Below are 13968 nucleotides of genomic sequence, written 5' to 3'. Positions count from 1 at the left end.
TGACTTCTGCTGAGGAGGTTGTTTCACAGATTGTTGTTGCTGCTGCTGTCTGGGAGGCTGACGTTGTTGTTGCTTCTGACGCCTGGGTTGCTGAGCAGTGGTAGTTAATGGACGAGCTGTGAAGCGGCGTTGATAGGCCGACTGCTGTCTATATGGTTTTGGTGGAGGAGGCTTCTTTTTATTTTTAAGCAGAGTATCCCAGCGCGTCTCATGAGCCGAGAGCTTTTGTGTGGTTGAGTCCATGGAATCCCCAAAGAGCTCATCCCCTAGGCACGGGGCGTTGGCTAACCGATCTTGATGGTTAACATCAAGCTCGGATACCCGAAGCCAGGCCAAACGGCGCATAGCCACCGACATTGCTGTCGCTCTGGATGTAAGTTCAAAGGTGTCATATATGGATCTAACCATAAACTTACGCAATTGGAAAAGAGACGACAAGCAGGTGTGAAAAGAGGAATGCTTTCGTGAAGGAAGATATTTTTCGAAAGAAGCCATGGTGGTAAGGAGATGCTTTAAATAAAAAGAGAAATGAAAAGCATAATTACTAGCCCTATTTGCTAACATAGCATTTTGGTAGAGCCTCTTACCAAATTTATCCATGGCCCTTCCTTCTCTGCCAGGAGGGACAGATGCATATACACTGGCTCCTGAAGTCTTTTTAAGGGTGGATTCGACAAATAATGACTCGTGTGGAAGTTGAGGTTTGTCGAACCCAGGAATGGGAATTACTTTATATAGAGAATCCAGTTTACGTGGGGCCCCTGGGACAGTTAAAGGAGTCTCTAAATTTTTATAGAAAGTTTCCCTCAAGATGTCATGAAGGGGAAGTTTCAAAAATTACATTTTTTATTTATTAGAACAGCCACTCCAGCCTTTTTCTTTAAAGCCGGTGCAAATAAACATTTAGAAATAAAACCTCCAGATAATTTTTTTGATTCAATTTCCGAAAGATGAGTTTCTTGAATAAAATAAATATCCGCATTTTGATTTTTAAGGAACGATAATAATTTCTTCTTCTTAATAGGATGATTTAAACCATTGACATTCAGCGAATACATTTTTAGATCCATCTGATTAATAATTATACTTAATCAATATTCTATGATTGTTTACATGATTAGCTCCTAGCACATTCATTGAAAATTTATCCCCTAACCCACCCATTATTTTCCCTCCCCTCCCACCCATTATCTTATTCTGATTTGGAACACGCATTGGTCATGCAAAACCTACATCTCCAAATTATGATGCTGAAAACTCTGATTTAATTTGGAGATTTAATAATGATTTATTAGCGGATTCAAAATTTCTTGAAGATTTCAAAATAAAAATGCAAGAATTCTTTCAATTTAATGAATCAGATGATATTAATGCTGAGATCTTATGGGATGCTTTTAAAGCAACTATGAGAGGAAATATTATTTCATATTCAACATTTATTAACAAACAAAAAAAAAAACAATTTATTGAGATGGGAAAGCAAATTAAATTATTAGAAAATAAATTAATTGAGAAATGGGAAAATAATACATTACAAGAATTATTAAAATTAAAAGTTAAATACAATGAAATTTCTTCTCAAATTGTGAGGAAAGACATTTTCAACAAACAAGTACAATATTATGGAAATTCAAATAAAGCTGGTAAATTATTAGCAAACTTTCTAAAAGCAAAGAAAAGAAAATCTAAGATTATTGCAATTAAAGATACAAAAGGTAACACACATACCAACACAAAAGATATTATAACACAATTTCTTGATTTTTATAAAGAATTATATACTTCCAATTCTTATGAAAATAAAGAACAAGACGGATTAACTTTTTAAAATTCATATATTGGACCAAATATTCCAGATCATATAAAAGGAAGTTTAGAAGAACCTATATCTTTAAAAGAATTAGAAACAGCATTGAAGTCTCTTAGAGTTGGATCCGCTCCAGGTGGAGATGGGTATACTGTTGAATTTTATAAATTTTTTCAAAATATCATATTACCACATCTGTTAAATTTATATCAATATCAAATAAAGAATGGAAAAATTTCTGGTACTATGGCAGAATCAATAATTATAGTCTTACCAAAACCAAACAAAGATCCTACTCTGGTTTCAAATTACAGGCCTATTTCATTATTGAATGTGGATAACAAATTAATGGCTAAAGTATTAGCATTAAGATTGGCAAAAGCTCTCCCTTTCATTATTGATGTACATCAAACAGGATTTATTGCTAAAAGACATTCATCAAATAATACTAGATTAGCATTCCACTCATTAAATTTAGCAAAAAATATAAATGATCCAGCTTTTTTAATATCTTTAGATGCAGAAAAAGCTTTTGACAGAGTGGAATGGAATTTTATATACCAAGCTTTACAATGGTTTGGTATAGGATCCGGTTTTATTGAAATGATTCAGACATTGTATAGCTCTCCTGGAGCAAGATTATATATTAATAATAATTTATCAAATAGATTTAACTTGCACAGGGGAGTTAGACAAGGATGCCCTCTGTCTCCTTTACTTTTTGATATTGTCCTAGAACCTTTATTAATTGCAATAAACAAAACTAAGGAGATAGAGGGAATATCATTTAACAATTTTGAATTTAAAATATCTGCATATGCAGATGATATATTATTATATTTAAGAAAACCGGAAACTACTATTCCATGTATACTTAATTTAATAGAAACATATGGTACTTTTTCTGGATATAAAATTAATTGGAACAAATCTGAAATTCTCCCAATAAATGTTCATTGTACAAAAGGATTATTTGACCCATATTCATTTATTTGGAAAGATGATGGTATAAAATACTTAGGAATTATGATCAAAAATACAATTGAAGACACAGTCAAAGAGAATGAAAAACTTTTATTGAAAAAAATAACAGAAATGTGTGAGCAATGGAATCCATTACATCTTTCTTGGTGGGGAAGAATTCAAACAATTAAAATGATGATATTGCCTGTGGTTTGTTACCAAATGAGTATGATTCCAATATTTTTTCAGGGGTCATTTTATAAAAAACTTAACAATATTCTTACAAAATTTGTTTGGTGTGGGAAAAGATCAAGAATCGCTTTAGTATCATTACAAAGACCAATTATGGAAGGGGGGGTAAATTTTCCAAATTTTTATAGGTATCATCAAGCCTATATCTTAAGACAGGGTATGTATTGGATTCTCCCAGAGCTTCTAGAAAATGTACCAGATTGGCTATATTTAGAATGGCGGCTCCTGTTCCCCTTATATCCAGAACAGTTAATAACTATAACAATGCCTAAAAGATACAAAGACCACAGAATTTTATTTGACACTTGGAAAACATTGAGATATATTAGTAATTTATCACCTGAACCTATTGCTAAATCTCTAAATCAATCAATATGGATAAACTCCAGGATCAGAATTGGCGGATTTAAAATCGTCTGGAAACAATGGATAAATGCAGGAATAAGAACATTGAATGATATCATATCAGAAGGTTCACTGCTTAGTTTTTCACAATTGCAAAATAAATTTGGATTAAATAAATCACAATATTTTAAATGGATGCAATTGAAGCAGGCCATTCAGGTAGGGTTCCCTGAATGGAAAAATCTAAATAATCAATATAGTTTACAGGTTCTATGTTTCCAGACGGATTTGTTGGGTCACCAAGCCGCAAAATGGTACAAATTGATATATGGATTTTTAAATAAAAAAAAGAAAACAGGTCTTAGGGATATTTGGAGTATTGAGATAGGTCAGACAATTTCTGAATCTCAATGGCCACGATTTTGGTCCTGGAGATTAAGATCTACAAGGTCAGCATCTATGAATCAAACATGGTTATTTTTATTACATAGAGTATTCTGGACCCCAACGCGCCTGCAAAAAATAGATAGTACTAGATCTAATAGATGCTGGCATTGTAAATTGGAAATAGGGACGTTAGATCATTTAATCTTTTTTTGTCCCTTTGTAAACGCATTTTGGAATTTAATTTGGCCCCAAATTAATAAGTTACTAGAGAATCACGTAGGACTCTCGTATGACACCATATTATTTGGTACTGCAATGAGAACTAAGAGTCCGATTTCAGCAAACAATAATAAGCTATTACTAATACTAACAGGAGTCGCCATGCAACAAATTACTCAAAATTGGAAAGATTACACCAAATTAAATTATACGTTCTGGTGGAATTCTGTTTGTCATATTTATAAAATGGAAAAAATAATAGCGTTACAACAGGGAAATCATCTTAATTTTAATAAAATTTGGCAACCATTGACAAAATATTCTAATGATTAGTTCTTAGCACAATGATAAATAATTATATATGAATGGGGTAGGATTTGACTAATTAATGGAAATATACTATATAAAAAGGGGATGGGAATTATATTTTATATGCTAATGTATAATCTTTATCATATTATATTTTAAATACGATGTATTATTAATGATAATATTTTAAATATGTAAAAAAAAAACTTTATTGTATATTATATTACTCAAATATTGTAAGAATGGAAAACTTATAAATAAAAATTTTAAAAAAAAAAATTCCTTTGGAGGCTGATCAAAATCAAGGGCATCCAAAAAAGCTTTAGACTTTTTGGATTCAGCCTCCAAAGGAATGGACAAGGATTCACACATCTCTTTCAAAAAACAGGAGAAAGAGGAAGTGACCTGTTTGGAGGATGGGTCAGGGACAGCCGAATCCTCCTCCTCTGAGGAACATTCGCCTTCAGAAAGAAAGGGTTCCTCTGAGTCCCCCCACAGATCAGGATCCCTGACATGGGAAGCATGGTCCTGAGACTCCGGTGTCGACATTTGAATGTGTCGGGTTTTGCGCACCGACTTACCCGACCTCATCGATACCGAGTCAGGAGATGTTATCGGTCGCACCGGTGCCGAAGTCTGTACCGATTGATGGTGAGCTCTCGGCTCCGGTGCAAGAACTGGCATCGATACCGATGAGGTTAGGTGAAGCGGTACCGAAACAGTGGAAGCGGGTAATACGGGTTCCACAATCGGTATCGATACGGGTTGTTCCACAACCGGTACCGATAGCTCGGTGTGGGCCGGCACCGGAAGGTTCGGTGTCATGATAGCAGGAAGGAGTCTTTCTAATTGCTCCTTAAGCTGCACCTGAAGGATGGCCGTAATGCGGTCATCGAGGGATGGCACCGGTACCGCTTTTTTCTTCTGCGGTACCTGCGGTGCCGCTCGACGCCCCGGAGATGAGGAGCCCGATGTCGAGGGACTCACCTCTATAGGGGCGGAGCGCTTCCGCTGGCGTCTTACAGGCGGCAGGATTGGACTCACTGCACTCGAGGCCGGAAGACGTTCCAGCGGGGAAGGCTTCTTAGCCGGCTTACCTGACTGTTGAGATGCCGGTGTGGAATCACGCGGCGTCGAAGACGAGGGTGCCGACTGAATCGGTGCCGAAGCCGGAGTCGAAGGAACGGGGTCGGACATCTCGGTACCGAACAGTAATCGCTGCTGTATCTGGCGATTTTTTAATGTCCGTTTTTTTAGAGTAGCACAGCGGGTGCAAGTAGAGGCCTGATGCTCAGGACCCAAACACTGTAAACACCAGTTGTGTGGGTCCGTGAGAGATATAGGCCTAGCACACCGCTGGCACTTTTTAAAACCCGGTTGAGGGGGCATGAAAGGAAAAACGGCTTCCGCCAAATCGAAGGCCGAGGCTTCGATGGTGGCAGAAGGCCCCGCCGGGGAAAATCAAATTAAGAAAAGGAAAAAATATTTTTTTTTTTTTTTTTTTTTTTTTTTACAAAAGAAAAAAAGAAACGAAATAAGGCCAAAGCCAAAAAGTTTACGCGAGCGGGAAGGCAATAGAAAAAAAGTTTCAACAGCCGTTGAAAAAAACGCGTCTTCTTAGCTCCGCGGAAACTAAGAAACTAAGAAACTGAGGGACCGCGCGCCTCTGTCGGGCGGGAAGGCACTCGCGCGTGCGCGGTGCGGCCGAGCTAGAACTTTCTAAAGTTCTTAGAGTGCAATCACTCTAGAATTGTCCGTACCGGGGCTCCGTCGGTGCCGTCACCCATCAGTCAAGAATATGCTGCCTGCTTGTCCTGGGATAATGGATGATCCCCTGGTCGCTATGAGTCTGGATGCAGAAAAGGTCTTTGATAGGATTGAATGGTCTTATTTGTTTCGAGTCCTTGAATGGTTTGGCTTCACATTACACTTTATTGCCATGCTTCGTGTACTATATACTTCTCCTCACACACGGATTTACATTAATGGCCTATTCTCGTCTTCATTTAAACCAGAGAGGGGCACTAGACAGGGGTGTCCACTATCCCCTCTTCTGTTTAATTTGGCTTTAGAACCCTTACTTATAGCCCTGAGATCTGATTCCAACATCAAAGGTATCTGTATTGGTGAAAAGGAAATCAAAATATCTGCTTATGCAGATGATGTGTTACTATACATTTCTGTGGATTCTATCTCCCCTACTCTGCAAATTATTGATTGCTTCTCTTCGATATCAGGTTACAAACTGAATCTAACAAAAACGGAGGTGATGGCATTGAACGCTCCTGAGGCAATCACAACGATTCAGCAGTTGGTACTACATTGGGCTGGAAGAAAACTGAAATATTTAGGTGTCCTCTTTGCACCATCTATAGAGGAAATAATTCAACTCAATACTGATCATTTAATGGATGTTGTATCCAAAATGACGACTAGATGGTCGCCACTTCGTCTATCTTGGTGGGGGAGGCTTGAGACCATCAAGATGATGATATCCCCTTTGATTAACTATACTTTGAGTATGATACCAGTATATCTCAACAAGTCTACTTATAAAATGATTGAATCCTTACTCATTAAATTTTTGTGGAATAACTCTACTCCGCGTATCAGTCTTCAGAAATTAAAAAGGGATAAAATAGACGGAGGAGTCCGTTTCCCTAGCTTCTATGAATACCACTCGGCCATGATTTTGCGACAATGCACTAATTGGATCCGAGAATCTATAGAGGATGTCCTTCCTGCATGGGTCATCCTGGAATCTGAAACAGCTAATTCAACGGAACTACTTCATTCTACGTTCACACGTGAGGACTCTGGTACACCAAACAATCCAGTCTCTTCTTCAACTTTGGCACTTAAAGAGACGGACAAACTACTGAAGACTAAATGTAAAGACACAACTTACATCTATTTTTGGAATAACCCTAAAATAGTCATTCAGAACAAAACAATTAATTGGATATCCTGGAAAAGAGCGGGAATTGCTTTTATTGCACATCTATACTGTGATAGGTCTTGGATTCCATTTGATTCTTTATGCAAAACTTATAATTTACCTCCTACACATTATTATTGATGGTTACAACTACGACATGCTATTGCAGCGGGATATGAGTTAAATTCTCTTAAACAAATTAAACCCTCTATTTGGAGGCTCTATGAGTTGATGAAACTTAAGCAGAAAGGTCATGCAGCTGCTTGGTACATATTACTCATCAACCTCAAATTTAATAATGATTTAGCGTTATGTGATATATGGGCAAAAGATACTGGTGTCACTCTTGCGAGGAAAAACTGGCCAAAGTTATGGAAGGACACATATACAACGCTACATTCTGCAGCTATTACTCAATCTATGTTCTTTTTGATGCACCGGGCATTCTGGACTCCTTATAAGATATCTAAGTTACCCAATTCTGAGGTTAATTGCTGTTGGTCCTGTAAATCTGAAGTTGGTAAATTAGATCATTTGATCTTTCATTGTCCCCCAATTCATACTTTTTGGTTACGAATTTGGAAAAATATAACAGAGATTCTTGACATCCATGAACAATTGACACTGGCGGTAGTGATTTACGGTGCTTATGGGTTAACAGATATTATTCCAGGCCCAAAAGCTAAATTGCTTAGATGTTTAATTATGATTGCGTTGAAACTCATATTCACTAATTGGAAAAATCCAGATAATTTATCACATGCTTTATGGTGGCATAACATTTGTTTAATCATGAGATATGAACGTAGCTTTGCTATTAAATGTGACAGTGTTTCTAAGCATGATAATATCTGGCATCCTCTGTTAGATTATTGTGACAACATACTTAAGAGAACATGATTTCTGCTATGCTTGTAATTTATGCATTATTGGAAACTTGTTTGATTCCATTCTCTTTGATTTGATTGTCAACTATTGTTCAACTTTATTCTTTTCTTTTCTCTTTATTATGGCTCATTACATTTTTACTGTATCTGCAAATATTTGTATTACTGTTTATTCATAAAACCAATAAAAAACATTGAACTTAAAGAAATTGGTTAGAGTTAAGTTTCAAGTTTCAAGTTTATTTAAAATTTCTTAAACCGTCCAATCAGCCTTCTAGGCAGTGTACAAATTAATAAAAACATACATTGGTTAAAATACAAATTTAAGATGACAGAGCATCTCCAGGGATAACAATAACATTCAGAGACATTTAGGGAAAAAAACAATAGGAGGGGATACTTCTGTGTGTGTGTGCAAGTCACAAGGCCTGCAGGCTGAATCCCCCACTTACCACCTCCCTGCCACTGAAATTTAGGGCTCCTTTTACAAAGGTGCACTAGCGTTTTTAGTGCATGCACCAGATTAGCGCGTGCTAGCCAAAAAACTACCACCTGCTTAAGAGGAGGCGGTAGCGGCTAGCGCACGCAGCATTTTAGCATGCACTATTCTGCGTGTTAAGGCCCTAACGCACCTTTGTAAAAGGAGCCCTTAAAATCTTTGGGCAGCAGACAAAGCCAGCCTCCTGCCATCGGCCTGCCCTGGAAGTGTTCTTTCTGCAGTATCCTGCCTACGTGGGAAGAGGAAGTGCTGCAGAAAGAACACTTCTGGGGCAGGCTGACAGCAGGAAGCTGGCTTCGTATCGGCTGCCCGAAGATTTTAAAATTCAGTGGCGGGGAGGTGGTAGGTGGGGGAGTCGGGAACTGTCATTCTGTAGGATCCAGCTGAGAGGGGAAGACTGGGGTTGGGAATGAGGAAAGGCCATGCTGCATGGGCTTTGGGTGGTTGGGAAAAGCAAGAAGGACAGATGCTGCACGGGCTAGGAGAAGGTAGGGAAGAACAGAGGCTGCACAGGCTAGGGGTTAGGAAGGGAGGGAAAGAGAGATACTGCCAGTAGGTGAAGGAAGAGAAAAAAAAATTCTTGGACATAGGTGTATGGAGTGGAAGGGAAAGAGAGATGGTATACATGGGAAAGAGGGAGAATTGTTGGACATGATAGTGGTGGAGAGGAGGGAGGGAGAAATGTTACACTGGGAGGGGGGAGTGATGACTCAAAGAAGGGAGAGATATCAGATTCTGGAGAAGGGTGATGGAAGGAAGGAAGAAAGAGATGCCAGATTACTGGAATGGCAAGGAGCGAGAGAGAGAAGCTAGACCACAAAATGGAAGGGACTTAGGGGAGAGAGAGATGCCAGACTGCAGGGAGCAGAGATACCAGACCGCAGAAAGGAGAGAAGAGAAGGAGAGAGATGTTAGACCTCGGGAAGAGGGAGGGAAAGAGAGAGATGCCAGACCATGGGAGAGGAGAGAGATTCCAGACTATGGGAAGGAGAGGAGAAAGATGCCAGACCATATGAGGGGGGATGGGGAAGACAAAGTTGTCTGACCATGGGATAGAGATGAGATGGTGCACAGGGATGGAGGGGAAGGAGAGACAGATGGTAGGAGATGTTGCACAGCTATGGGTTTGGCAGGGATAAGAAGAAATGTTTCTTATTGATAGATGGGAATAGGGGAGAAGAAAGAGGGAAGAGATGGTACACATGGATAGATGGGAAGGGAAGACATGGAAAAGTAGATAGATTTTGAGAAGAAAGCAGAAAAATGGAGGAATGGCAGAAAGTGAAGGAGAGAAAAACAGCAAATGAATAAGGTGGTCCTGGAGCTTTCGGGGGCCCCCCCAACAAAAAAGTATTCTGCTGTCTATGCCTAGAATGACTATTTGAATAAAGTTGGGATTAAGTATGGTAATATCTGTGAGGTGAAAATAACCAGGAGAATCACTGGAATGGTGTCTCAGGGTGAGGAAAGATCTATACTTCTACTAAGACTAAGCATCTTAATTAAAAATTTGGCCCGCAACTTAGCCTGTGTTTTAGATTTCGGCCCCTTATGTGATTGAGTTTGATACCCCTGGTGTAAGTGAATGTATCTGTCCTTCTTAAGTATGTGTATGTCCCTCTGTTTATATACCTGAATTCTTTTTTTCAGCATCTACTGTGTTATCATTCTTTTGAAAGTCCAGCTCTTGGAGACAAGCTGATTGGTTCCTTTTCTTGCTCTTAAGCACTGGTCTATGCCCAAATTGTAGGACACATTCAGGCCCATATGTTCAAAACTCACTAACAATCAACACTAAATCAGTGAGGGAGGTAAGGGAGGGCGGGGGGATGGTTTTAAAATGCTGTATAGGCCGCCCCGTATATGCAAGCCTTACCCACTGGGCTAGCTTGCAAAACCCATATATAGACCGTGGCCTATATATGGGGAAATATGGATGAAGACCAGCCAGCACGGCTTCAACAAAGGAAGGTCTTGCTTGACGAACTTGCTGCACTTCTTTGAGGGAGTAAACAGGCAGATAGACAAGGGTGACCCAGTCGACATTGTATATCTGTATTTCCAGAAGGCGTTCGACAAGGTTCCACATGAACGACTACTTCAAAAAACTGCGAACCATGGAATCGAGGGTGAAATACTCACGTGGATTAGAAACTGGTTAGCGGATAGGAAACAGAGAGTGGGGGTGAATGGACAATACTCGGACTGGAAAAGCGTCATGAGTGGAGTGCCGCAGGGTTCGCCGATTGGACCCAAGCTCTTCAACATATTTATAAACTACCTGGAAATTGGTACGATGAGTGAGGTGACTAAATTTGCAGATGTTATGAAGTTATTCAGAGTAGTGAAGATGCAGGAGGATTCCGAAGACCTGCAACGTGACATAAACATGCTCGAGAAATGGTCTGCAACATGGCAAATGAGGTTTAACGTGGATAAGTGTAAGGTGATGCATGTTGGTAACAAAAATCTTATACACGAATACAGGATGTCCGGTGCATACTTGGACAGACTCCCCAGGAAAGAGACTTGGGAGTACTAGTCGACAAGTCGATAAAGCGGTCTGTGCAATGCGAGGTGGGGAAAAGGGCGAACAGAATGCTAGGAATGATTAAGAAGGGGATCACAAACAGATTGGAGAAGGTTATCATGCTGCTGTACCAGGCCATGGTATGCCCTCACCTGGAATACTGTGTCCAGCACTGATCGCCATACATGAAGGAGAACAAGGTACTATTCGAAAGGGTCCAGAGAAGAACGACTAAAATGGTTAAGGGGCTGGAAGAGTTGCCGTACAGTGAGAGATTAGAGAAACTGGGCCTCTTCTCCCTTGAAAAGAAGATAATGAAGGGAATAGACTTAGTAGATAAAGACAGGCTGTTCACCCTCTCCAAGGTAAAGAGGGCACTCTCAAGTTAAAAGGAGATAGATTCCGTACAAACGGAAGGAAGTTCTTCTTCACCCAGAGAGCGGTAGAAAACTGGAACACTCTTCCGGAGGCTGTTATAGGGGAAAACACCCTCCATGGATTCAAGACAAAGTTAGACAAGTTCCTGCTGAACCGGACCGTGCGAAGGTAAGGCTAGTCTCAGTTAGGGCACTGGTTTTTGACCTTAGGGCTGCTGGGCATGACGGACCACTGGTCTGGCCCAGCAGCGGCAATTCTTATGTTCTTTAGTAAATGAAGATAAATGATTAAATTTTAGTGCTACAATTTCTTCATATGCAATATTTTTAAAGTTCTGTAAAAATTAAAGTGCAATCAAGTTTATTAAAATTTGATATCAATGCGGTTATACATAGTTTAAAATGAAAATAACACAATTCAAAACAACACCAAAAAAAAAGGGGGGAAAGAAAAAACTAAACCATAGACACTTAAACGTAATACAGAGACAAAAGAGTAGACAATGACTAACTGAAACAAGAGGTAAAGAGGGGAAGAACTACAATATTAGTATAGGAAAGAACAAAAGGAGGGGAACAACCAGAAGATTTACACATACCCGAGATTCTCCTTCACCTCTCCATTCAAGTCGGTTTGGAAAGAGGTAAAAGTACCGCCGCTGCCACTGAGTTAGGAATGGGTTGCCTAGTTTCAGCATGTACCCATGCATAATGCAGTCCTTCCCCATTGCATAATCTGCAGCAAAAGATAATACAACAAAATGTAAAACCAGATAAAAATACAACAATGAAAGATTAGGTTTCTTACCTCTGCTAATCTTCCTTCTTGTAGATCTCCTCTGGAGGCTGAACTAGCGGGTAGTGCATCTATTCCAGCCTTGGCTGCAGAACTTAAAAATAAAACCAACCCCCTCTGCGAGGTCACCTGTGAGGCCACTCCCCTTGAAGGCAAGTAGGTAGCAAAGCCAGAAGTATCTAATACAAACAAGAAACATAAGAAAAAAAGAGGGGGGTACGGGGACACCCCGCTACAAATCAATGCTGCTCATAATAACCAAATACATAATCATAGTTCATTAAAATTTTGATTAAACGCTTAACATGGAATTCAAAGCGTTGTACATTAAAATAAATGGAATTAAAATTAAAAGAAACATGACTTAGTACAGAACTACTAACATACTGGGATGGGATATAAAACAAAAGGAAATGGGGAAGAACTCCATTAATTAAAGAAAATAAGAAAAAAGGAAATAACATCAAGGAGGTAAGTTAAAAATAATAAAATATCAAAATGATGAAAGCTTTTTAAATTGCCCTTAAATTGATCTAAATTTTGTTCTGCTTTAATGTGTAATGGAAGGGAATTCCAAATAGTAGGAGCCATAACAGAAAAAATGAAAGCGCGGCATGTCCCAATAATTTTTAATGAGGGGACACGAAGAGTATGTTGCGAAGAAGATCTTAGAGTTCTAGAAGACTCATATGGAATCAGCAGTCTATTAATAAATGCCGGCTCATTGGACTTTAGAGATTTGAAAGTAAGAAGAGCAATTTTGTACATAATTCAATGAGCAATGGGAAGCCTGTGCATCTTCTTAAGCAAGGGAGAGAAGAAACCGCCAGACCCTTCTTGAGGCCAGCCTACAGGAAGGCCAGAACATGCGCACACCGACGGGGCCAAAGGATCCACGTGAACTCCTGCACACCAGGCCAAAAAGCACCTCTAGGCCTTCGCGGAGGCCGACCCCATCAAATTTCTGTTGCCATGAAGAAACGTGGTGATGACAGCAGAAGAGAAGCCCCTAGCCCTCAAGGCCGCACGTACAGTGCCAGGCCACAAGACCAAGCCATCCGGAACATGAAGGGCTATCAGGCCCTGTGTGAGCAATCTCCGATGGCAAGGAAGACGCAGACCCCTCTCTGAGCTCAACCGCACCAGGTCTGTGTACCAGGGACAGCTGGGCCAGTCCGAGGCCACTAGGAACACCGGACCTGCATGAGATGCCTCCTGGCGCAGAACGTGCCCTATCATAGTCCATGGGAAAAGCCCTACAGAAGTTCCCCATCTGTCCATAGTTGCTCTGCCGATTCTCATTGGCGGCTGAAGAATCTGTCTGCCTTCCAGTTGCCTGAGGATGCTATCAGATTGAAGGCGGGGCGACCCCACCGATGAAACATGGCTTCGAACGCTAGCCCGTACAGGGACCATTCTCCCAGGTCCAGAATCTGACAACTGAGGAAGTCTACCGGCACATCGTCACCCCGCCACATGAGCCAAGGACTAGGCCACCAGACGCTTCTCCGCCTAGGCAACGTGCATCCGAGCCTCTAGGCTCAGCAGGGGACTCCTCATGCCCCTCTGTCAGTTGACATAGGCAACCGCCATCGCAATGTCTGAGAATACGCAGAGATGCCCTTGAAATCGCAGCAGGGCCAGACAGATCGTATGCAT

General features: G+C 40.2%; 1 protein-coding gene across 10 annotated transcripts in view; it reads right to left on the bottom strand.

Annotated features, from left to right (window-relative positions):
• Nucleotides 1-13968, bottom strand: part of GRK3 (G protein-coupled receptor kinase 3) — a 466643-nt gene that overhangs the window by 26188 nt on the left and 426487 nt on the right. For all 10 annotated transcript variants that reach the window (XM_033955477.1, XM_033955470.1, XM_033955473.1 and 7 more), the window contains one exon: nt 12113-12249. In XM_033955477.1, the coding sequence (XP_033811368.1) occupies nt 12113-12249 (137 nt within the window). The remainder of the gene's footprint in view (nt 1-12112; nt 12250-13968) is intronic.

The sequence above is a fragment of the Geotrypetes seraphini genome, chromosome 8 (assembly GCF_902459505.1).
Source record: "Geotrypetes seraphini chromosome 8, aGeoSer1.1, whole genome shotgun sequence".
Lineage (NCBI taxonomy): Eukaryota > Metazoa > Chordata > Amphibia > Gymnophiona > Dermophiidae > Geotrypetes > Geotrypetes seraphini.
Note: the sequence above shows the minus strand (reverse complement) of the source record. Positions and strands in the feature narration are given on the sequence as shown.